Source organism: Erpetoichthys calabaricus, chromosome 8, assembly GCF_900747795.2.
Source record: "Erpetoichthys calabaricus chromosome 8, fErpCal1.3, whole genome shotgun sequence".
In the NCBI taxonomy this organism is placed as follows: Eukaryota; Metazoa; Chordata; class Cladistia; order Polypteriformes; family Polypteridae; genus Erpetoichthys; species Erpetoichthys calabaricus.
In genome coordinates this window covers 120,945,628-120,972,041 of record NC_041401.2, presented here as the reverse complement: position 1 = coordinate 120,972,041, position 26,414 = coordinate 120,945,628, and the positions used below count along the sequence as shown (strand labels likewise).

At 40.4% G+C, this 26,414-nt stretch overlaps 1 protein-coding gene across 2 annotated transcripts; it reads right to left on the bottom strand.

Moving 5' to 3' along the window:
• LOC114655994 (matrix remodeling-associated protein 8-like) lies at positions 1 to 25,200 on the bottom strand. Of its 2 annotated transcripts, XM_028807354.2 has the most exons (10): positions 24,718 to 25,200; positions 22,399 to 22,425; positions 22,008 to 22,304; positions 21,821 to 21,922; positions 18,845 to 19,300; positions 7,085 to 7,243; positions 3,116 to 3,146; positions 2,964 to 3,037; positions 2,805 to 2,882; positions 1 to 2,546 (listed from the first exon to the last, which is right to left on the bottom strand). In XM_028807354.2, the coding sequence occupies exons 1-10, from the start codon at positions 24,767 to 24,769 to the stop codon at positions 2,521 to 2,523; spliced, it is 1,302 nt and encodes a 433-aa protein (XP_028663187.2). In that variant the 5' UTR covers positions 24,770 to 25,200; the 3' UTR covers positions 1 to 2,520. The 2 variants fall into 2 exon arrangements, with proteins under 2 accessions (XP_028663187.2, XP_051786394.1); XM_051930434.1 differs by lacking the exon at positions 22,399 to 22,425 and having other exon boundaries at positions 24,718 to 25,199.
• Between the last annotated feature and the right edge of the window lie 1,214 nt (positions 25,201 to 26,414).

Sequence of the window (26,414 nt, the reverse complement as noted above, 5' to 3'; positions counted from 1 at the left end):
AAATGTTAAAACATTTAAATTTCTTTAATTGTATTTACTACACAAAATAATTGCCACAATCGGGTTACTCATTTATAAAACAATAATTGGCCAGAATAAGGACCAAAAATAACATAAATGATTGTTAGGGGAAAATACAAACAAACCTGGATCATAACATAAAGAGCATGGAAAGTATTTTGAGAGTAAAGGCAAGCATGTGGCTGTATGGAGTTCTTCCCTCTTTCCTGAATACTCTTGAGGCTTGTCAAAGGTCGGGCTCCCCTTCCTACCAGACTGGCTGCAGTCACACAAACATCTAACCCTGCCCAGCCTGTGAAGAGCTGTCTGCTCATCTGCTGCAAAACTGAGTCATTTATGGCACTGTCACATGTTTTTAAAAATTCAGGGACCACACATAATTTTGATTTTTCACTGTTTCTTGGGGTCCAAATGGTTAAGTGATTCCGACACCACACCCAACCCCTGCATTTTGCTGAAAAATACTAGTCATATTGAAACTATATTTGTTAGTTATTTCCTCAAAAATAGAAGCATGGCAGTCACTCAGAAGTGTTACTGACCCTTCTTTTGTCTACTTCTGTCGTCGTTACCCTGACATGGCACTATTGTCCCAGCCCATGGAATAAGATATGTTCAGAGTGGACTTTAAGACTTATTGGCTATGGACACATCAGACCTTTCTTTTCTGTGGTTTATACAGTTGTACATATTAGCATATGGTGAATGAAATATAGAAGGATTGGATTGGAAATGTGGCCAGTTAGCTGAACTGAGCAAACCTTACGTTCAGAAGCAAATCCAGACCTACAGCACTGACTATACTGAAAGAAAAATAGAACATGCATTTTGAAAACTCTTTCAATCCACTGAGCGGCACTTTGAGCTGGCAGAGGTACTAGACAAGAGTCAACCCTAAAAAACCTAATTATATCACACAGTCTTCAAACATGTGAGACTGAACCATCTGCATGCACAGAGCCCTGCCAATATAAACTAAAGGCAGCTCAAGTCCACAGCTCGACTGGGGCTAGTAAAAGCCCATGGTGTGCCAGTATATGGCCAGGGTAAGTGTAGACTGGTCGACTGCTGCTGGGAAGAATTGGCAAAAGGAGTAGAAGCTCAAAATGAACCGCGACTACAGCCATTCACATGATAGAAGCAGCAGCAGCAGCAACTGCTCTCAGTCTTCCCAACAGACTCTCATCATTCCATTTTCCTCCACCATTTCCCCATTTGAAGAATATTCTTTCTCTCAGTTTGAACATCTTTCTGGTCTCTCCAAAATACCCAATCATGTTTCAAGCTTGTTCTCTCTGTATGCCTTGTCTTTTATGGTCTTTGATTTTCTATCCTTTGCATCCTTCTACTTTACCTCTCCTTCTCTCAGTTTCTATATGATTTTTCTCTTCCCAGTACACCCTGCATTTGTCCAACCCACCCTGCTTACCTCTGATGCATTCCTTTCACAGCCATTTCTTTTTTTACTTTGTTCTCCATTTGTGCCAACTGTCATTATTTTCTCCTCAGTTTTGTGCAGTCACTCTTCCTAACAGCTATCAATCCCAAAGGGATACCAATTCCCTGAGCCTCACTGACAGCTCATGCTATTACGAACAAACACACACCACTGGAGTATGAGCATTTTATTAAAATGTTTAACAGTAGAGGCGGAAGCATCCCAGCGCCCTCTGTTCCAGACAGACCCACAAAGTATTCCATCTTTCTGTTGCAGATATACTACACACTTTATTTAATCAGCCTACCCATTTGAGACAGGCCACATATGTCCGTACACTCCTGTTGCACGGAGGTCTTACCCATCAATTTGCTGTCTTCTTGATGCTCTCGGCCCAACACCCTGTACCCAAACATCCATTCTTTGCCAGTCACACCCATCAGCTCCTGTTTTCTTTAGCTGTGGCAACCCTACATCCAGTGATCTCTGACTCTGTGGACTTTTCCCACCATCCTCTTGTTCCAATGTGCTGCTCTACCCTGTCTGCTCAGCACAGGTCTGTTATCCCTTTTTACACCACTGGTGCCCGCTGTGTCTAGATATACTAGAAAATAAAAAGCTACATTGAATGGGTAGTCTGCATATAATTACACTGATGAGAAAGTAGCACTGCAGACCTCTTGGCTGTCAGTGGACCAGACCAGCTGGTCACCAGGCTGCCTTCCGAGGTAAGGAATGGCTTTGGTTTTCAGAAATGCCAGGAAAAGGCGTGACAGAGTTAATATTGGTACAAAAAGACAATAAACAATACAAGACAAAAGAAAGAGAAAAGCTATGCAGTATGGGCAGCAGAGCAAACTTCAAAGGGTGCAACCATGTGCCTGTGGTTCATAAAGACTCTGTAGCACCCATTCCTACACTAACATGACATAAATCTGCCTTTTTTATAGTGTTCATTTTTATAAGAAAGCTTCATAAGGAAAGATGTCTGGCCATCCTGGCTGCACATCCCCTCAGGGGGTGAGTCCCTGCCCCTGGTCCAGCCAGCAGCACTCAGAGCTTCATTTCCAGTAGGACTTGTTCGGCTCTGCCAAAACATAAAACAACCCAAATTAATAACCATTCTCACACTTGTTTAGTGTCAAAAGAGTGCTAGATAGACAGATAGACTGTCCCCAAGGGGAAATAAAAAAAATTTACAGAAGTTGAAGAAGACGAAGGGAAAAAAAAAAAGATATATATTATAATAAACAAACAACAATTCCCCAAACACACATAAGAACGTCTGGATTGAATAAGAGAGCTGAAGCTGTCAATGACAGGCTAAGGAATCATGCTGCCTCACCATCGTCCACATCAATGAATTTTGGAGGTGGGAGTTTTGCCAGCTCTGCTCTCTCTTTCAGGATGTTGTTTTTATAATCTGAAATAAAAAATAAAGTGGTAAGCTACTGACTGATTTCTCACATTTGGCACATATTAGCCCAACATACATTTCACCTACCCAGCTTAACCTCTTCATTGCAAACCTTTAACTCTGCTGTGTCCACCGCAAAGTGATTGGTATTCATCTGTTGACTAAGGCAGAAAGAGAGACAAATCAACATCAATTCTTTAAGTGAGCATTGAAACGATAGCGAAGCACCTCATACGTACCCCTCCATCTTGTGTACATCATAGTCCCGTCCTGCCAAACAGACACAGAATGTTAATAGTGGTAAGCCAATGCAGTACAAGGAATGCAAACTGGTGCTAAAGTCCTATCAAATGGTGTCTATGGGAAAACTTGCATTTGCAGAGGTAGGAAGAGAGTGAATACCAGAGTACAGATTAGTGGCATTTCATTTAAGAGACCAAGGAGGCTCATGCTCTATTTGAAAGGAGAAAACTAAAATGAATATTCTTTATTCAAAGTTCACTAGTGATGAACGAAACGGGCAAGCTTAAATTTGCACATGGTTTCACAAAACCAACACTTCAAATTAGTTTTGCAGGCAATCTCACAATTGTACAATAGCAAAACTCTTTGGATTTTAGAGTTTTGTGGGGTGAATAAAGCCTTGTTTACATTTTTGTATTTACTTGTGTTCTTTTCTGCAGCTGTATAACAAGCCTGATAAATTCAATTCCACTTATGCTTCTAGTTCACAGAAAAGATTTTAAGGAATTTGACATGCTGCATATCTCTCTATTATATAAAAAAATCTTGGGATGAGACAAAACTTTTTCATAGAGACAAGATGTAACTTTCTCAGAGAGACACTTTCACGTCCCGCGAAACAAAACTTTGTGCCAAGAGATTTAACCACCGTCCGGGGCCGGATAAAAAAGACAAAGAGTAGATTTGTAGTAGTAGAAAACATTGGCACAATACACATGCAGAGCAGGTTAGATATAATGGTAGTACATATGAAAATTTAAAAGTTAAAAAAAAAATGATAGTAAAGATTGCATTAGTGCAAACAAATGGAAATTATTACTCTGTGAAATAACGGAATAGTGAAAAGAGATTGAATATATTGTTCAGATTTAAACTTTAAGTCGGAGACTTGTAGATTGTCTAATTCGTGTTGCCATCAGGGAAAAGTAGTGTTTCTTCCCGATGAAGAGGCCTATCCACGAGAATTAAAAGTTTTGTTGTTTGGTGAAAGTGAAGAGAAAATTTCAAGCCCCGCAAGACAAGACTTTATGCAAAGAGATTTGGAAAAGTCCTTCCCACATCTAAAACATTTACAACCACGCACACAGTTCAGTCATTTCTCATTTGTGTGAATGCTATTGTCAGACACAGTTCGTGTAGAGAGAAAGAAACAATATTCACTCACAGGCAGTTATACGTTGCATTGTCACAATGCAATTCCAAACACGGAATCAAAATTCAATGCGATATTGACGAAAAGGTAAAAGCGAAAAGTGATTGAATATATGGACATAGGTGATATGACAGAAGTATGTAGATATTCTTTGGCTTTAGTCAGAGACTTGTAGATCGTCTAATTCGTGTTGCCATCAGTGAAAAGTAGTGTTTCTTCCCAATGAAGAGGCCTATCCACGAGAATTAAAAGTTTTGTTGTTTGGTGAAATTGAATTCCACATACGCGAGCGGCAGAGATGCGAAGTTGCTGGCGCATAGAGAGGGCAGGGGGATTGGTGAGCACAGCAGGCAGGGGCAGAAGCCCCCTAATATTCCATATAAAGAAGCACCAAAACACGTTGCTATGCACATTATGCACGTGTTTTCACCACAAGAAAACTCAGCACATGGAAAGTTGCCGCTGCAACAACATCCCATTACTTAGCATCCACTCTATGCTAGTTGAGGATATGCACACTTCCATTGATTTTTCTTTTCCTTTACTATAGATTTTTATTGAAATACTAAATGGCAGGAAATGCTTCCAGGCAGGAACGGGACACTTATCTTTTTATGTGAAAGTCAAGAATTTCACTGGAAGTAGAATGTAGTTTATTTAGCAAATGGCATTTCTCTTTGCTAAAAACAAGTTCCCCTGCAAATTTAATTTCATGTGAATCATTTTGCTCATCATCATCCTTCACAGTCTGTTTTTAAGCAGTTCTACAAACACAACCCTCCTCACCCTCCTTAATTTTTGTTTTGAATGAGGTGAACCATTTTATTATGGGTTCACAACATTACCATCTATAAAACTATGAGTGACTGGTTCAGGTTTTCAGCCTAAAATGTATGCCCTTTCTCAATCTAAGTACTGTACCTAGTAGGAACACTTAAGATCATTGTGTCATCCATCACAATTTCTATGAAGGCACTATAACTGAATGTGATCAAATTCTACATCTTTAAATGCTGTTACAGTACATTTACTGACATACAGTATGTGGGTATTTTGAAGAGATGTATGACAGAGCCTTGATTAGGTTAAATATCTGAAATCTGACAAAGCATGGTGCAACAGTAATATTATCTGATTCAGTATGGTGCTAACGTTCCGATGTAAAATGCCCAAACCTAAACCAAGCTCAATGAATTCAAATTCACACTATTTAAAAATAAGATGTTGAGTTAAACTGTATTTGAAACCTGATTGATTCTGCATGGCCAAGATCTGCTACCCTTTAGGAACGGAAGCTCAGTTCTTGTTGTCCTCCTCTCCTTGAATCTGCTATTGTTTTCCATGCAACACTAAATACACTACTGCTTGGTGGAATGAAAAGAATGCAGTCGGGCAATTTTTTGACATAAGGTAAAATTAAATAATAAATACAAAATATTTTGTGATGGTTGCAGCAAGTATAGGCTCTGGCCGTCTGGAATCCTGCAAAACGTTTGGGTTTGGGTGGATTACATGCCTCTGCTGCACGTATGTCCTCTAAAATGGATGCAAAGTGTTTGTTTTCAGTATTGTGGGGACTTAACAAGAGCCTTCCTTTGTAGTGAAAATGGGGTGCAATAGAAACTGAAAGAAAGAGGACATTCAGTATCAAAAAGTACCTACACTCAGGAACAGCTGTCCCATTTGACCAATGTATGGGATATTAATATATGCAAATGAACAGGTGTGCATGTCTATTAAACTCTTAAATATGACCAGATGTGGTACATAGGAAGTCACATTGCATTAAGAGAATGGTCAAATCATGTTGACCCTGGAATGCCACACTACATCAAGAATGCATCCCAGCTGTATTTATTAGCCATACACAGATCCGTTTGTCGGAAAAAGGCAGAACTGTTGCTCATTGTAAGGGCTGTTGGACAGTCCAATATATTCCATCATATGATGACTATACGTATGTGACAGCAAGGCAGTGCTGAGGCAATGATTAAAGATTGCACGTATGGATGTCAGGAAGTATCTGATCTAGGATGAGCAGAGGTAAAACACCAATAAGGGGACTGGTGAACAGTGTTAAAGGCTATCATAGTGGTTATATCAACACTTTCCTCTTGAGAGACATGGCATTCTCCGTGAATAACCACATACCATTTTTCATCATGGCCCAAAAACTCACAGAGGTGAGTTTCCATTTGCACCACTGTATGTTGAATGCTCGCCCTCACCAAATGCATCTGGACTGCTGTGACCTGACTGTGGACTGTCTTTAGTGTAGATCCTACTTCAACTTTGGGGATGAAATGAGCAACACTGCAGCTTTCCCGTATTTTTTAGAACCACTTGTAGGAATGCAAAAAAGCAGAGCAGAAAATCAAATTGGATGTGAACTTTATTTCTATTATGAGGCCAGGCTGAATTGGGCTAAATATCTCAGCTCCAGGAGAGACAAAACAAGTTCTACTTCTGATGTCAATTACAAGTATATACACTGCTCTGCTTAAATTATACGGCGCCCTGTGTTAATTGGCTCTAGGTTTCATTTTGTTCTGTCACCACCCACAGTCAGCATGAATATATTTTATCCTTAAATAAAATGCACACATTGTGTTGTTGGATTTGTATGTTTTCATTTGTTTGAAGGCCTTTCTAAATGAATGCTAAAAGCATTTTTAAGTTGTCTTTATAACCTAGCATTTACTACTTCTTGAATATGCTCCCTGGTGTCTTTTAAATCAATTTCTTCCTCTGCAATTGCCCATTTTCTCAAAGAAACACTTTAACAGAAGGTCGCTCCTACTATGAAACACACCTCTTTTCCGGCACTGGCGAGGCAACAGCAAAATGGCCGTAACAGTGAGAGCTAGCAGGAGCAATGTTGCCAAGATGTAGCCAAGCTGCTGCAGGAAATGTGTTGGCCTCTCAGGCAGGATAACATTAATGACTCGGGGCGCCTCCTCCACGGCCATGTCTGTGAAGAGAAGGAAAATGCATAAAATATCATTCTCAGACCTGCTTAATCAAATTCAGAGCCATAGGAGCCCACAGTTTATAGCCAATAGAATTGGGTTCAATGTAGAATCCCTCTCTGAACATTATGCTCACACTTACAATAAAACTAGAATGATACAGTAAATTAATTTTAATCTAGATGTCAACTTTAACTTCCTAGTGCCATGGCCATCTGATAAAAATTCATCCTAATTTTCTATTTCTCATGCCACCAATCTTTCTACTTGAACACAATAGATCCCAAAATATTCCATTTACTTAGTGATTCATAAAACACTGAATTTGGTGGAGATCACCAAATCACCATGTGACAAACTCTCATCTTGTATATGGTGTAGTAGCACATGGTGGTGCATTCTGGGGTGGTTAGCTAAATGATTAGCTAATTTTGCTTTTCATTTATGTTAATTAGTTTCTACTTTGTTTTATGATAATTCTGTATTGAGTGGTATAATTTATTCTTGCATTCTGCCTTGAGAGTTGATGCGTCACTCTGTGCCTGCACTTGATGAGGATGACTGTGCAAGAACAAAGTAGTTTATAGTAATATACCATAGCTCTGAGGAGGAAATGTTAGATTGACCATCTAGGTCTGTGAAGAGCATTACTTGTGTTCTGTTTTTGACACCCACTGCACTCTCTCAATTGCCTTTCCCAAGATTTCTTCCATTTTTTTTCTGCAAGTTTTTTCTTTTTTTGGAGGTTCTTGTCTTCTTAGAGAGTCAAGGCTGTGGAGGGCTATCAAAAAACAGGATCTTTAAAGCCCATTGAGGCTATACAAGAAATAAATTGTTGTTGTTTATCTGGGACTAAGGCAGAGAGGCCATGTCATTAAATTCCAAATGATGTTCTTAAGCCCACAATTCCCCATGAAAGATCACAGGCCTACATGAAAGTATAAGCCCCAAAACATGTATGTACATTTGTTTCTTTTTGAGACCTTTCTACTCACCTATGAAGCTTGGAATTTAGACACTCAAAATACGCAGTCATGCTGTTTGGCCCTTATAAATTGACAATATGTACCCACTGATGCTTTCTGATATCTGCCTATGATTGGTGTTACAGGTTAGCATAGCTCCTCTTGGGCTTTACTTATTAGTCACATTGGTTTGAGCCTTAACATTTACCAAGGTTTGGTTTAAAGCATAGCATCCTGCAATGTAGGCAGTTGCCTCAGAGAGTTGCACAGATGGTCAAATGCAAAACAGTACCAAAAATGCTTCCATAATTTGTGAGAAGGTTTAACCACAGTCTATGCCTTTAAATGTAGCGTGCAGAATAACAATGTTAAAAAGTACAACATAAAACAATTTATTATATAAAACCAATTATACATTAAAATAACAGTTTGTATATACCTGCTAATGTTGGAGTGAATTGGAGTGAACTGTGTGGCCAGAGCTACCAGGCAAGGCCGAAGAAGTAAGGGTCAATGGCTTTAGGCAGTCAATGGATTTCCAATATGACCATGGAAGGATAAAGGCATCAAAGTGTCTCCATGTGTCTGTTACATATTATGTGCATCCTATGTGTGTGTTTATTCATAATATTGTAGTTCTAATTATGCTGTAATCGTGTTAGCCCTGTAAAGCCTCTTAGGATTGTGGAGGGTATTAATATTTATGCAGAATTTCCCACAAGTAGAAAGTCTTGAAAGTGACAGGCTTGGCTAATTTATTATTTTGAATAATAATAATAAATTACATCCCCACTTGAGAAGCACAGTGAAGGGGTGTCATGTTTGAACTGGACAATGTGGATTCCATTCTAATTTCATTCTTTCTTCAAGAGATGAGCAAAAATTTTCGTTTGGGGATGAATAGTCTGAAGTGAGCTAGGGTACATAGGGTATGTTTTACTGATTATTTTTTTTATTCACCAACACCAGATCAGTCATAATGAAACAAGAATTCATCGTTCTTCCTAAATTAGGTATTAATGAAGTTCAATCAATATTCAGTAAATAACTGTAGTGTGTGTGTTAAGTAAGCTCAGCGCCTTTACCATCACTGCTGCATTCACTGAGCTGAACTTCAAATGGTGTTTTCCCAGCAGAGCCCGATGTGGATTGTACAGTGAATGATTATTCTATACAAGCTAGTGATACAATTATTTGTGTTGTGATTAGTGTTTGTTGTTGTGGTTATTGTGTCCCCATTGTGACTTTGAGGCAAGTGGTACTTTAATCAAAACTAATATTTGACAGAGCACTTCCCAGGATTGAACCTGGTCCAGTCCCTGCTGGATATCCCTGATAATTATTTAGTCTGCTTGAGCAATTTTCTCTCATGGATCTTCGCAATTAGAGACCTTAAAGTTTGGGCATTTGTTTATTGTGAGCAGCCATGTTATATATTATGGCTGCCCAAATGTCATGGGCCACTTGTCTTGCACAACATGTGTCTAGCAACCACAAAACATCCTAAGAATCCGACACAAAAAGGGTGGCATGTTTAAAATTGAGAAAAACAGAATGGAAATAAAATGACATCCCAAAAAAAATCAATAAAAATAAAAGGTAATAAGGCATAGTGTGGCCTGTAGGGGTGACTCAGAAACCCAAAATCCTGTACACAACCACATTAATGACAGTCCTGGGTTCAAACAAGCATTTTATTTTAAACAAATATCTTGCATAAGCTTCATCCACAATCAACATTATAATATTGATTTTCTTTCTTTGTGACTGAGGTGAGGTGTGTTCACTTTTATGCCAGTACCTCCAGCAGCACAACATAGCACAGAGGAAGCACCAGTGGAGACCACTCAGAATAAAGACCACCATTTTCAGCAGCTCCCTCTGGAGGCACCCATGATACCCAACAGGATTACAATTCCCAGATTGCCCTGCAGGTGTGTGCACAGGTGATTCGGCAAAGGGATGTGGTCACCTAGTGCTGTTGGGGGTGGTATACAGCCCTGATAGGCAGTCTGCCCTTGGTATTCCCTTTTGTAGTCCTGCCCGGGAAAGCAAACACTAGCCTATCCAAGTTGGGATGCCTATTATATGGGCCTTTTGGCCAGGTCAGGGGGCATCCATCCCAATCTGGAAGCCAGGTCATTCCTGCCTTCCATTCCAGTGAGTGATAAACAATTGAATAACATGCTCCCAACAAGAGTAAAGGACTCAATTTCCAAGCACACATTGCATCAAGAAGCAATTTGACTGTGACTGTCTGTTAAGCAGACATTCTAACCAAAATGACACATAAACAATTATATCTAAAATATAATGGAAAATTTATTAGTGTCAGCTTTCCAGTGTTGTATGATGGGCGTATGTGGTTTTGCGTCAGCAATATAAACAGAAAGCAGATTCCCATCAGATGTGTAAGCAAACTCAAGCCACTCAGACAAAAATGTTTATGTCTAAAACAACTGCAAAGATAAGGATTTAAATCAAATTATCTAAATTGTGCACTGACTTTCAGTTAACCGCACCCTCTGACAAGAATTGAGGGCCATATGCATGCTTGTTTTGTACTCATGGCTGTCTTCACAGATAATGGTGCACTGCACTGCAAACCGAGCTCAAATAAACCACACAGAAAGTTGAAATGGTGACTGAGGAGCTGAGAGCCTGTACATGAAAATAGTTTAAAGTTAGGTAAGTAAATTCACAAAGAGGAGAGCAACTTGTGCTCTTATGAGCTGATGAAGGTAAAGTAGAAAATCTCCTGATTTGCCAGCAAGGCATTACACAGCACTCCTTTCCAGGGATGTGCACACGTGGGTTGTTATGGAGGATAAGTGCACGTGTTTCAGATTAGGGCCAAAACGATTGCTTTAGGCTCCAAGTGCGTGTCTCCTTTCCCTTGTAAGAAACAGTGAAAAAGTGGAACAAGGAAAGCGCTTTGTTAAAGCTAGGTAGGCTCTTATTTAATACTAGCTGTGTAAGCCTATGCTGTAAAAAACATGAGTCCTAGAAACTATTGAAATCATCAGGAAAAAAAAATGAAATGTAGAGATGTCAGGTAATTGAAAGGAACTACTCTGGGTATCTCTCTCCTAGGAGGTTTTGCTTGTGTAGAAGGGATACCGTTTCGCCGATGTGCTCACCACGCTTCTGTAATAACAGATAAGCAAGTGATTCTCTCTTCTGAGGTTTCGTTTTGCTGATGTGCTGGCCTCGCTTGCGTATGCTCGGAGGTGGAGCCGTTAGCCCGACTCCACCTCTCACATCCGGGCCAGACAGACACACACATTTCCACGTGTAGACGTTTATATATAAGATTCCAGAAAGAAATAAATTATGGTCTGTAAAAATATCCATCCATCCATTATCCAACCCGCTGAATCTGAACACAGGGTCACGGGGGTCTGCTGGAGCCAATCCCAGCCAACACAGGGCACAAGGCAGGAATCAATCCCGGGCAGGGTGCCAACCCACCGCAGGACACACACAAACACACCCACACACCAAGCACACACTAGGGCCAATTTAGAATCGCCAATCCACCTAACCTGCATGTCTTTGGACCGTGGGAGGAAACCTGAGCACCCGGAGGAAACCCACGCAGACATGGGGAGAACATGCAAACTCCACGCAGGGAGGACCCGGGAGGCGAACCCAGGTCCCCAGGTCTCCCAACTGCGAGGCAGCAGCGCTACCCACTGCGCCACCGTGCCGCCCCTGTAAAAATATGTATTCCACAAAAAATGTCTCTATTATAAAAAAAATCTTGGAAGGCTTGGGAGGAGACGATACGTTATTTTCTCGGAGACACTTTAACGTCCCGTGAGACAAGGCAGTGAGACAAAAGGACAGCTGCTGCACAGGCTTTTAAATGATCGACACGCAGCGCGACAAGCAGAACACGCAGCTCGGCAGCAACAGCAGTACGACAGCAGCTGATCCGATCGCATCTCCTTAGCGTGTGTTCAGCCCCACCTTCACAACACGAGCAGGCGTGCAATGCACTCTGGGGGGTGGGTGAGCAAAACGAGCAGGGGGCACAGCCCCCTAGTCTAATAAATAACTATGTGCTAGTCAGGTTGATTTGATGACCCTGTGATGCAGAAGGTAGCTCTAATGTTTGCGGAAAAGACACACATTCACTTTGCTTATAATGTGAGTTTTTTTTTTTACTCAGCTGGTATAAATAAAATAAAATAAAACAACTGTTTTTTTTCACAAAATACAACATTTTCTACCTTGCAACCAAATGAAGAATCATAAAACTGTAGGAACCTGTGAGAATATGACTCAGTGTCTACTCATTCTAAGAGGGTCCGATTTCAGTTCAGGTGACAGATTTGTCAGAGCCATTCAAGCTCAGTCAGGTGGTGTTCTGGTGGCTCTCTAAATATCTGAGCCACAATAGACACTTCACAGAGTTTTTTAATAAACATATATTCTCTTTTTACTTTTTCATATAAAAGTATAGGGAAAGTATTGTAATCGTCCAAAGATTCGATGTCGAGATTTTGATGAATCTTGACGTTTTTGACCTCCCTGAGTCCGAAAATACAGTTTTTGGAATTACGTCTGTGTGCATGTATGTAAACATAATAACTTGAGTACACCTTCACTTAGGTCAACCAAATTTTGCATACAAGTATTAGGTACAAAACGTAGATTTGTATCAACTTTTGGGTTATTTCCATTAACTGGAAGTGGTACATTACCTTTTATTCATGCAGCTACATAGTCTGATTTATTCAACTTTACTTTCATAATAATTGTTCAATATATTATTAATCCATCCATCCATCCATTTTCCAACCCGAACACAGGGTCACGGGGGTCTGCTGGAGCCAATCCCAGCCAACACAGGGCACAAGGCAGGAAACAATCCTGGGCAGGGTGCCAACCCACCGCAGGACACACACAAACACACCCACACACCAAGCACACACTAGGGCCAATTTAGAATCGCCAATCCACCTAACCTGCATGTCTTTGGACTGTGGGAGGAAACCGGACCGCCCGGAGGAAACCCACGCAGACACGGGGAGAACATGCAAACTCCACGCAGGGAGGACCCGGGAAGCGAACCCAGGTCCCCAGATCACCCAACTGCGAGGCAGCAGCGCTACCCACTGCGCCACCGTGCCGCCCATATATTATTAATGTGATTTGATTTGTTGTTGATGGTTCTTTAATGTACATAATATAAAAATATAATCATTGTCTTGCGGTTTACTCCTCAAATATCCATCCCCATATCTGAGTATACAAGAAAGTCTAGGGGAGACATAAGTTATGTCTTATGTTTATCTTACTCATTGTTTGTAACTTCTTTAATGCTAAAAAGTAGCCTGATGATTCATGCTGGCAGTGATGAAGTGCCTTGTATCTTGTATGTTATATGCTTTCAATCAACATAGTAAATATATTAGTCAAATTACAAAGAGAGTAGTCAGAGTCGATGGAACCATAAATTGAGTCAGAGGTTTTGGGTACCGACTCCTCATTCCTGTAAATATTAAGATGCATCCAAATTTACTGAGAAATTAAAATAACACAGAAAAAAAGTGAACACTAATTTGTGTGCAGGATTACAATGTCACAAATGCTGTCCTGTACGGTGCTCCTGCCCACTGTAAAATCTGTACATATCACTGCTCTCTTAAAGGCAGGAGGGAAATGGATCATGTATTGGTGAAGTGCTGGAAATAAATAAGAGGCGGTGTTGCTGTCCCCCCTATTACTGCAAAGGTTTAAGATAAGACACGACACGTCACGTCAGGACTCCCACTTCCACCCCCCAACAAGATCTTGTAACCTACATTATTTAAGTGAAAAAGAAGCAGATCATTTTTTAAAAATAATGTTGCATTTTTAATGCCTTGGTTATAAAGCGGTGCACACCATTTTGCCAATACTTTGTGCAAGCATCTTTTGCTTTCATTATAGCCAAAAGTCTCATACACTCAGATTTTGTAATTTTAACTCACTTTTTTCCTGAACCACATTCAAGCTCAGTCAGATTACAGTGAGATCTCCTGTACATGGTCCACAGATTTTCTATAAAACTGACAACCGAGTTCTGGGCTTTAACTGGGCTAATTCAGGATATTGATCTTCCCTTTTTTAAGTCATTTTTTGGCTGAGTTGACTGTCTGTTTCAGGCTATTGTAGAGCGGAAATCTAAAATTCTTCTTTAACTTCAGCTTTCTGGAAGCCAGATTCATGCCAAAATATCTCAGACATGTAGAATTATTCTTTTTCCCCTTTAACCCGAGAAGAGCGGTTGCCTGTGCTGATGCAAAACAAACAGCCCCATAGCATAAGGCTTTCACCACCACTCTTAACAGCAGACATTGCATTGTTCGGGAGATGAACTGAGTTGGCATGCTGCCTAAGATATCTTTTAGAATTAAAGCCAAGAAATTCTACCTTGGTCTTATCAGATGTGAAGACATTTTTTTTCCAGCAAGGCTCTGGGATAAAACCTTGTATGGATTTGGATGTTCTTTTTTTTGTAGTGTGTTGTAGTGTACGCTACTTCATAATTTAGACATGTAGAGAATGTGTGACTGCCAAATATTCTTGCAGCTTATTTAGGTTGCTGCTGGTTTCTTGGTAGCCTTCTTCGTGAGCTTTCTTGTAACCAATCACTTTTAGAATGAGGTCTTGACCTCTGCAACGTCTTGGGACATATTTCCTCCACTTCTTAATAACGGTATGTACTGTGTCTCATGATATGTTTAATGCATGCAGAATTCTTTTATTTCCTTCTTCGACAATGTACCTTGCAGAAAACCAAAAAAGTATGTAGATTTATTGTTAACTCTGTCTGGACTGTGTTTTTTGCTGTGCTGTGCAACCAACACACCTTTAAATCACTTCACATGAAGGCAAATTACTTTAGTTTATAATATGGAATGTGATGAGTTTGATATGATTGGAGCTACAACTCCCATTATTAAGGGGAGTACACACTTACACAACCTATTCATTGGGGGGTTATTTTTCACTATTCAGACTTTAAAATGATCAATTTATTTTATTTAAATATTAAGACATGGTCTTGATAAAGATGAAAAAGGTCAGACATGATTTGTCTTGACTTCATCCTTTACACCAATTTCAACAACAGCGTGCAGACATTTTATATTTAAGTCAAGTTGTAGAATTTTAAATTGCCTAATGAGGAATTACATTAGACATCCAAGGAAACTATAATACTGTAACATACAAGAAATGTTTTTTAATAAATGGCCTAATGAAAAGTTTTGTTTTACAACCAAATTTTTGTTTTCATAATTAATACATTTTGATAGATGCATAGATATAAAGCCAACAGCGTCATGTTTCAGCCAGGTTTGTATTCCTTGGCTTATGTTTATTTTCCTTTCCTGTGTCTTCTTGTTTAAAGCATTTTTTCTCACTAACATATTGTATTTTTGCATTTTTTGCTATTATTGTTCTGTGTATTTATTATTTACTATCTAGGTATTATGTATTCTCATATGTTCCATGTATTTTGTGGGTGACGTCACTGCTGAAGGACAACCCTCAGCCTTTATCTTTGGAGGCTGGAGAGTAGGCCCGTCAGGTGTTCATTGGGGTTAACGGTGGTTGTTTTTTTTTTTGAGAAGTGTAGAATCTTGAGTATTATCTTTTCCTGACTTTTAAATTCTTGCTTCTGCCTTGGGTTTATAATCACTGCATTTAAAACTGGAATTTTGCCTTTTTTTCTGGATAGTATTTTTTAATTTTTCTGGCTTCTGCCATTTCTGTTCTCATTTTTGATTAACCTCTATGAAATTCTTGTTTGTTATTTCATATCAAATGTTTTACAATAGTCCTTTATCTTGAGAGGTATTTTGATATATTTTGGAGCATTTAAACTGTTTTGCCACCAAAACCCCTTTTAGGCCTCTGTAGGCCAAAGCCAGCCAGGAGAGTTGGGGATCAGGATGCCTGACATAAAGCTTATTACTGGGAAGGTTAGTGTGGGTCCTGGCCAGGTTTATATTTCTTTTTCAAAGGCCTCAAACTATTTCACTATTTTTCGCTCACTCAGTCGTAACAGGGAGATGCTCATGGCCCCTAATAAAAGCTCAGTTTTTGGACAAAACAAAAACACACAGTATTAATGATAATATGTGAAACGGTCAGAATCAATGTGTGGACAAACCGAGGACAGAACAGGTGGCCCTGACCCTAAATACAAAGCAATACGTCTTTCTGTGGACCTACAGTCAGAAGGCCCCAAGTTCTGAAAACACAATCTCCACTTTCTCTGCGTTCTCCTTGCCTGCATTTGTCTTTACCAATCAATGTACTGTTCCTTTAAATGTACTCAATTTGCCTCCAGGTTTCCTCTTTTCCTTCTATATCAATATATTTGAGAATTGTAATATTATAAATCTATTTGTGGAAAAAATCAACTACTGTATATAAAATAGATGCTGTAAATTGTACCCACGAAGGCTACAGACTGGCATCAGTAATTCAACCAATGAATCTTTCTTGTCCATATCTCACTGTCCCATGGTGCTTTATGTGTATTCTTATAACAGAAAACAGGTTGATGAAGTAAACCTCCATGTTTCAAACCACATTGGCCAATCATATATGCACCATCCACTACCCTGTCTCACTCTACTGTAAAATTCAGCATAGAGAACTGACCAAATTAGAAGTTGCCGAATGGTTTGTGTTCATTAATACTCAATGCTTCTTTTTGCATGTACCTACCTTTAGCCCAGAATGACTTTTGAATAATGTCTGGACTCAGTATGCCATTCAGTCTAATGCCCCTCTCATCACAACATCTGTCTACCTCATCTTTCACAGTGGAGATCAATTTTTGCTTTCCATGGACAGCAGTTATCTGATTTTGGCATGGTTTGTGCTTTTAATTGGTAAGCTATACACGTAGGCTTACCAAACCTCTGTCTGAGCATCAGCTTCGGGCAATGTCTGGTATGATGGGTTTTATACACATAAGGATGAATGTGGGCATGTGCCAAAAATGAAATAATAACCCATTTTTGGAAGTTACAGAGAAGCAGATGAAAAAATAATGAAATTTAATAGCACGTTTGTTAGCCAAATACATCAGTACATGATACAGTGGTAAATTATTTCCTATTATACTCACAAAACCTATTTGAAATTTGAGTGTTTCTCATATTTGAACACAACACAGAAAAAGAAAAACCTTGATAATATGCACATAGCATTCTGAAACCCACTCAATCCTGTCCAAGACTGCAGGGTGGATGAAGCCCATTCTATCAGCATTAAGTGTCAGGCAGGACAACAGAATATGAAACTTTTAAATTCCAGATCCTCACTCATTGTTGTGGACACTTAATATCAGCCTGTATCCAAGAAGAGTTGTGTAAATATTGGGTCGTGAAATGAACTGGCAGTTCTAAATTGGTCCCATGTGATTGTGAGTGCTGATCTGTGTGCGAGTGGGCCTGGCTACGGACTGGTCACCAGTCACTGGGTTGGTTCCTGCCCTTTGCCCAATGCTACTGGGACAGGTTATAGCCACCCACAACTTTTTCAAAAGGATTGTAAAATGTATGGATAGATCTTGAAAGAAAACACTCAGGCAAATAAATGGCCCCAACTCCTTTTTTTAACAGCTAGTTTTCTTATTTTGAACTGACAGATGACCTAATAAAGAGATGAATGACAGCATACCCAGTGATGGACACACTCTCTCCTTGTGCTTAGCCCAGCCAAGAGACATTCTTGCTCAACATAACCCTAAAACTGAATTAACCAGGTTCAGCAAATGGATGGATGGATGGATGATGGATGGATGGATGGATGGATGGATGGATGGATGGATGGATGGATGGATGGATGGAAATAAGAAGAATTTTTTAAGTATTCTTTAAACTTTCTATTTTTTCAGTATTCTTTAAACTTTGTCTTCATAGTCAGTGTATGCTACTCTTCTTTGGCTTCTAAACTCTTAATTTCTGAATAAGGTAAAAAAAAAAAGATAATTGTATACATGGAGAATGTCCGTGTTCTTGATCAGATTCATGTGGCTGCATGGACTGTCTTATCTGTGTGCCCAGGTCAGCTTTGCCAAAACCACATAAAGCCAGATCCATCATTGCAGAAGCTGACGATTCTACATCTGTTGAAAACTGAACTCTGATCTGGCCACATTTGGCACGATGGTGCAAAGGTGCTGCCATAAAGATGTAGAGTTCTGGATGTGAATCCAAAAAGTGGACTTTGCAGCACACTGCCTACCTACCTGTCTGGTTTATTTAAGTTTACTGGTGACTCTATTTGGCTCAGTATAACAGAGTATACCACAGTATGGATTCACATCCATTTACAGTATACTCAAATGGATTGTATGCTGACAGTCGGTGATACATTCAATGTTTTGGTGCAGCACAGATCGCAAAAACTCACATGATGGATCCTCAATAACTAAAGAAAAGTAACCTTTGTGGGCTACAAACCAGCAACTTGTCCCACATCTTTCTTGATCACCAACAAAATACTAAGATGCTGGGCGCATTATGGTTACTTTCTGTTATGCTTGAAACCACACAGTCATCTCACACAATGCATGAGCTAAATCCCTTATTCTTTATTCATGGGTGAGATATAGTCACTTACCTTGCTGGGTTGCAGCTGCCGTCTGGGTGACACTTGTCTGGTTTTTGATGACAGGAGGGCCAATGCCCAACAGGAAGACTCTCCTCTCATGCAGGCCGCAGTAATGATGGTGAAGGTGACAGGAGTAGATGCCCTCATCTGATGGCTGTAGGTTTGAGATAGTGAGAGAGAAGTCACCATAAGAGAAGGCCAGCTCTGAAATGTTCATCTTCTGTCGTATAAACAGTGGTCCATAGGAACGCCGCTCTCCCGAGGCATACAAATCAATGAGCCGGTCAGCTCTGTCATGCCAGACTCCTGGTGGTTGTCGATCCCAGTGCACTACTTGCTGCTCCTCTTCACTGTTCCTCTCGGTCCAAACCTGCCTCCGGTTCACACATGGCAACAGAACAGTTGACCCCACCAGAGCCATGACCACCACTTTATCTCCATCCCAATAACGTCGTTCTTTGCGGGCTAAAGCAAAAAATAAAAAATTCTGATAGCAAAAGTGTAACACAATAAGGTCCAAAAAAAAAATAAAGGGCAAAGTGAGGCTCTGAAAACAGGACAGAAGGGTACCATACATTGCACATATCTCAGAAATGTTATGGGTCAGCAAACATTTGTTCCCAGGCTTATGTTTACTTTCCATTCTATAGTAATTTTAGTTGTTTTTGGATTATTATATTTTAATTACATTTTGTTAATATTGATATGTTCATTTATTTTTTAGTATTTGTACATTGTGTGTTTTTTGGGTTGTACCTCAAAAGGCAGGTCCACATTGATGTCATTGCTGAGAGACCACTCATAGCCAATATATTTCAGGCTGGAGTGTAGATCCTTCAGAGTTCAGTGATTGCAAAGAAGTTTGCTTCTTGTGAGTATTTTTCTTTAGATTTTTCTGGGGTTTTGATTACCTTTGCTTTGCCTTTGGATTCTGAGTACTGGATAACTGATTGGACTCGTTTGTTTTTGCGATTCCTTTTTAAAGCAAACCCTTTTTGCATTTTTCCTATTTGCCTTTATCCTATGTGCCTTATGTTTTTGCTTCTTTTTGCTTATATAAATAAATCCTTTATTTCAACAGATTAAATGTTTGCCTTGTTTCTCAAGCCAGATGTGTTATGGTTTACTTTCTGCCTTCAAGGGAAATTGTGTGCATTTTGAACATTTAAATTATTATTTTTTTTTAATTTTAAAAGACAGTCCCGTATTTTGGGCCTGCGAAGGCTGAAGCATTCCTGTGGAGTTTGGGGTCAGGCTGCCTGGTGTAAGGCCTAACTCTAGGTAGGCCAGTGAAGGTGCTGGTCTGGTCTGTGGGTCTTTTTGGAGGCCTATCTTTACTTTTTGCAATGTTGTGTCACCATATCATAACATGAATTACACTGTGCTAAAGAGATTTCCTTGTGGAAACTTAACACACCCTTGGCAACGTGACTACTTTTGTGTTTAACCAACCAACAATGAAAAAATAAATAAATGCTGAAAGTAGGTAGATGGGCAGATTTCATTAACTCTGTGAGTGAAACTTCTTAAGATGACACAGACATTGGGTAGCAATGGGTGCCAACTGATTGGATTTGTCTATCAAAGTGTTAACATCTGATGGCAAACAAAGCTGTTTGTTCCTACAGACTGCTATGTGCAGAGGCATATAATGATGCAGAATGAGCTCTGGGAGAGATTAGGTGATATGTTTAAGGCTTCACAGAGGGTAGGTTGGTCTACTGGAGCTCCTGGTTTTTACCCATCTCCAACCATGGCACCTTTAATAACATTAGGGTTGAGTATATGGTATAAGTTGGAGATGCAGCTGGTTGTTAATTCAATGTGGCATACTTCTACACCTATTGTATTTTCCAAAGCTCACTTCCTTGCATTGGAGGTTGTTTTAACCCCTAGGCTCACAGAGGAATCCTTTTGCTGGGTGATATTTTAATCAGCCTGGTCCCCACACATTCCAGTTACTAATATTTCTCTTTTCTATCCCCATGTTTCTTTCATTTACAATTTAGGTCCATTCTTAAAGCATGTGTGGCTTTTATTTCAACAGCTGTTCCACCTCACCCTCTATATAGTCTTTCTCTCCTCCACTAAGTGTGTCACCTTTACACACATTACCATGTAGGACGGCTTGTTAGCCTTTACTGATTGAGCCTGTGTGGTAATGTGTTAACATGCAATGGGACACCTCTTTTTTTAAATATTTATATGGTTTCCAAACCTCCAAATTATCAACACACCCATCACTTTTACATTACATCACACAAACCTATGCTATGGGTTTGATCACTGACCCTATAAGATTTTTTTTGCTCCCTGGATTTGCACCTACATGTACATGTTCTAGGACTGCCCCCCTCCTCCAATGATGAAGTATTAGATTTTCTGCTATTTCCCCTCTCCAATAATGTTGCTTTTCTTCCCCCCATTTTTCCATTTTCCAGCAGAGGCTTTTAATATGGTTGCAAAACTAGCTCTAAATCGCTCGCTGGAAAACCATGGATTCCTTTACTTTTTTCTTGGAAAAATTTCCTATACAAACTGTCCCTTCTTAAGCTCTCCAGGGCCGGGACCAATAGCTCATCCAGCTCATAAACCGGCAAGTGGACACATACAGCGTAGCTGCCTGTCAGCCATCACTGCATCCTAAACCTTTACTTTAGATTCCTTTCCATGTCCCCTGTCACTGGGTGGTGTCAGTCACTTCGGATTGGTTTTGTAACATGTTATGAACTTAGAAACAGGCAGGGCTGTTTTAGGAGTCAAGTTGGCATTTTCCCTATTAACTGTAAAATGGCTGATTTCCTAGGTTAATGTTTTTGGTCAGTTAACATCTTTAATAAAGATTCAATCTCAAATAGAGGGAGAAAGGGCAGTAGTGGGTGGTTAGTCAAATTAACCATGAAGTCTTCCTAAAAAAAGGCAAATGCTGACAAGTAGTTGGAACTGAGTGGGCTCATTGAACTCTTCACTTAAGGCTCACACTACCTGACTTGGTGATGTTCAGCTGCATTTTGGTTGACTCGTAAAGGTGGCAGTAATGGTGGTGCAGGTTGCAAGAGTAGATCCCCTTATCACTCGGTGCAACATCTGTTAGGAAACAAAGAAAAGACATTGTCAGTAGGCATAAGGTAGCCCGTGTCCTTCTAAGAGGCACTTCATCTATGCTCCTCACCCTTGATGATGAGAGAGAAGTTGCCATCAGCAAAGGCAGTGGAGATCATAGACATTCGACCCTGGTTGTATGAGTTGTAAATGCGCTGGTCTCCTGCTGAGAACATGTCCAAGAGTCTTTCCACCTTGTAGTCACGTCCTGTGGAGTATAAATCCCAGTGCACCACACGTTGTCGGTCATGAAGACGATCCTGCGTCCATACCATGCGTTGACTCTGGCACTGGAGTACTGTCTGGGAGCCAGCCGGAGCGCTGATGTTGTAAACGGCCACCGCAGTGCTGTCTCCACTTCCCTGATCTGTGGGAACAAGAAACAGACAAACATGAAGAGTCAAAGACCCAACACAATTCTGAGCAGGAGCATGCAGCTACTGAAGACTGGAAACACTCACCCGGGGTGAACAGCACAGCCAAGGGCACTAAAATACAAGAGCAAGATGGTCAGTTATTTAGCCTTACCACATACACATCTTCTCTATCACAGCAGGAGCAAATTGTGACCCCACACTAGCATTTTACAGAGTCAGCTTGACTTGCTTAGGGACGTTGGGATGGAAGGCTATGATTCAGTAGCAGAAGCATGCCTGGCACTGGCCATTGCCAGCTGTAGACTAGTAAGTATTAAAGGAGTTAGCCTTGAAGGCACAATCCTCATCTGGAGTTCTACTGCTGACTTACTGTGAATCACACAATGAGTGGATTTCTAATAGCTGGAGGAGGAAAGAAACTATCCCCATTTGTCCATTCCCTAAGACTCTCAAAGAATGCCCGTTCTCAAACTTATTTTGGGGTGAAGCAGTAGCACAAAAAGAAAAGAAGAAACAGTTATTTATTAAAGTCTTATAGGAACATCACTCTAGGCACATTTTAAAAAATGTATTTCAAATAGCCAGGCTGATTCTTCACTGAACTCTCTACATGGAGAAGTATGCACAGAGGGAAGGGCCCCTTGCTGATTCACAGGCCATTAGAGGGGCTCTTGCTGATCAAAGCAAAAAAACAAACGGAAGTGGAGCTTGTTAGTGTGCTCCTCTAATGAGAAGCACATGTGGCGTCTGGAGGCAGTGGCACGGCTCCAGTAAACAGCTGCAGCCCCTGGCTGGAGTGCAAAACAAGCCGACGGTCAAGCACTATATGCACAAAACATTAGGCCAGCGAGGGGCATCTAGTTGGGCAGCAGCACTTCGGTGGCCACTTGCTGTACTGTAAAGGAAGTGTTAGAGATGTCAACCCGCAACATCCCGGGGGATGATCAACTCCCTTAGCAAGCAAGGGGATTTACACTGAATGAGGCAAGAGTTAAAAACTCCAGCCAGTATCCGGATTGCACTGATAAAGAAGAGTCTCATTGCCGACATCAAACAACTCCCATGTGAAACACCACACAGAGAAGCAAGGAAGCAAAATGTGCCAAGAAGTCATCATTATAACAGCTGGACCAGCAAAGAGAAAACATGGGCACATGGGATAACTGGATCACCGAGGAAATAGGCCAAATATGTGACAGCATATACCCTTAGCACAACAGAACCACACAGAATACAAAATGATTAAACCTGACAATCAATAGCTGGGACGGGTCCACAGAGGTGACACAGTAATCTTATCAAGTGACAATTAGTTTGACAAAGCCATTAAGAGATGACCATTGATGCACCTTGATAACAACAAACCAAGAGCTCAATGTGGTCATTGGAACAGATGTCTTGCGAAATACAGTGTGTACTCATCCGTATGAGTGAGCAATTCCAGCGTGACTACCAGTGATAGCAAAGGGGGATTTTCTTTTTCAGTAGCCACCGACTCAAAGAGACCACCACATATGTTTACCAAGCAGCCACTGACTCAACGAGATGACTTCAAGCAGCCATTTGTGCAGCTAAACCATTGTAAGTTCAGCTAATAGCTATCAGTAGCACAATGGGAATAGACTGAGCTCATCAGGTCATCGCTAACTAAGCCAGCCTGAACTTCAGTTCACTCATTGGTCATTTGCCAAGCAAGGCAATAAGGAAGGACCAACGAGAGTACACTGAATAGCTCTGCAAACAAGTCACACCAAGGCTACACCAGTGTGAACTTACCAAAAGAGCTTGCAGAGACCACTGGAACAAAGTATGAGCTGAGTCCCCATATCCAGTTTGGACTTGTAAAAATCGCCTTTCACGAGGTCATACCCTAAACCTCAGTAGCTGCCAATGAAGACTGGGCCTGCATTCATCTGCACTTAGTAGTCAAAATGTCTGATCCACTAACTGAAATAATAGTGACTGGAGAAAACAGCTTGGGCGCTACTCTCTTGTCTTGTTGAAGGAGTAAATAATGGCTCGCCCACACAATGTAATACTTCTCAGTGTCAATTTGTTCACGACATTTGTGATTTCTGACTCACAAGATAGGGTTAAATTCTTGATGACTTCAGCACTTTAGATTTTTTTTCCATTTGCATATTATGAGAAATAGTGTCGGCTTCTCGTTTCGTCCTCACACGTCAGCATATATTATAAGGCTGCTATTAGACAAGTAACGTCTTGCCCATTTCACTGAAAGCAGTCACACATGTGTCTCCCAACCTCAACTTAGGAAAAGCAATAAAAAGTCAAAAAGAAGCAGCCATAGATTAGAACAAAAATGGTCCACCAGGCACAAAGTGCAAAAAGACTTTCAAAATATGGAAATTTTGTAGTTTATATATAAAAAAAAATATTTACCTTGCAGCAGGAGCAGTTGAACCACAAAGCACCATCCCATCTTCTCCATCATTGGCAGGTAAATGCTGACATACAGGTCCCTCTCGACTAGGCTGGAATGCCGTGCACTTCTCCAAAAACACCTTCGCTCTCCTCTGCAGTTGTCAAAAGTACTTTGGAAAGTTTTGCAAATGCTCCGACTTTATGACCCTCCTTAGCACTTTGATCCCCTACTCTCCTTCTCTCTCATTCCTGTTCGTCTTTTTGTCTCTCTCTCTCTCTCTCTCTGCTTTTGTTCTGAGCGTTTCCCACTTTTCGTCGTCTGCTCTGTGCTGCCCAGTTTGAACCCTGTCCAGACTCCCTCCTCCAAAGGCACATTCCTGTGTTCTTGTTTTCTCTTTTCTCCTCCCCCCAGCGCCTCGCTTTGCCCTGAAACTCTTCCCAGACTGAATTGTCAGTCAGTCTAATAGGAAGCAGGCTGCTCTCGGGGCCGTTGTATAAACATTACTGAAAGTTGAATCAAATACAAATAAATCAATTAGTTTCATTATAATTATTGCTCTTAAAATAAAACCAATGATGTAAAAGCACTTCAGCCCCAGACACTGAGCAACAACTTTTGTTAGTGCTAAAACTGCAATTTTCCCGGGTGAGAAAAAAAAGCAGCCAAGGATTTTACACTTCAGAAGACAAATATTGCACCTCGCAACCACATGGCATTATTGGAATATCCGAATGGGTGGGATTCAAAGCCGACTTGAACTCTGGAGTGAACGTTTTCATAAGAACATAAGAAATCTCACAAATGTCAGAAAACCATTCGGGCCATCAAGCTTGTTTGTTCAGCTAATAGCTAGGCTGTCCCAGTATCTCACCCACAGTACATCTTAAATGGCTCTCGAGGTTCCCACTTCAACTACATGTCTCTGGTTGCTGACTTCAGCCCTAAATTCACATCCTATTTTTATTTCACATATTTCAAGATATCAAGATTTCATTTAACCAGTATCTATAAATATTAAGGTATCATGCCACCTTTCCATTTTGTAGCCCATTGTATAATTTAAATAAACATAAATACAAAGTTCTTAAGTGGCTCAAGAAATACCACCCTAACATTTTCACTACCTCATATACCTAAAAGAATAATCAGGTGCACAAGACCAGGTATAAGTGATTTGAATGTCTTATTTAAACCTCAGACACTAAGTATGGGTGCTCTTTGATGTTGAAGTGTCATGACCATGACCAAGCCTACATCAGAAAGAACTTTATAGAGGACAATGAGTCTGGGAAGGAATTTAAAAAGGTCTACAAACAATTAGAAATCAACCACTCCACTGTTCGGAAGATTATCTACAGAACAAGTGGAGAAGATTTCAAACAAATGCCAATTTGTCCTTCCTTGGCTTCCCCACCAGGTTCAGTCCAAGTGAAAACTCAAGACACTGAAAGAAATTCCTAAGAACCCCAGAGTTTCATCACAGCTCCTACAGGTAACTCTTGCTGTTGCTGATGTCAGAGTGCATGAGTCTACCATTAGAAAGAGGCTGAACAAATTAGATCTACATGGAAAGTGTGAAATGGAAAAAAAATACCTTTGCTGTACAGAAAGAACATCAGGGCAAGATTAAATTTTGCCCATGAACATCTAGTCCAAGACCAGAACTTCTGGAACACAGTGCTCTGGACAGACGAGGCAAATAAGGAGTTATCTG

Coding starts and splice junctions, on each gene's coding strand:
- LOC114655994 (XM_028807354.2), bottom strand. CDS start 24,769: ATGATGGAGAAGATGGGATGGTGCTTTGTGGTTCAACTGCTCCTGCTG. Junction 22,426..24,717: donor TCAACTGCTCCTGCTGCAAG/GTAAATATTTTT, acceptor CTTGTATTTTAG/TGCCCTTGGCTGTGCTGTTC. Junction 2,883..2,963: donor CAATGAAGAGGTTAAGCTGG/GTAGGTGAAATG, acceptor TTTTTATTTCAG/ATTATAAAAACAACATCCTG.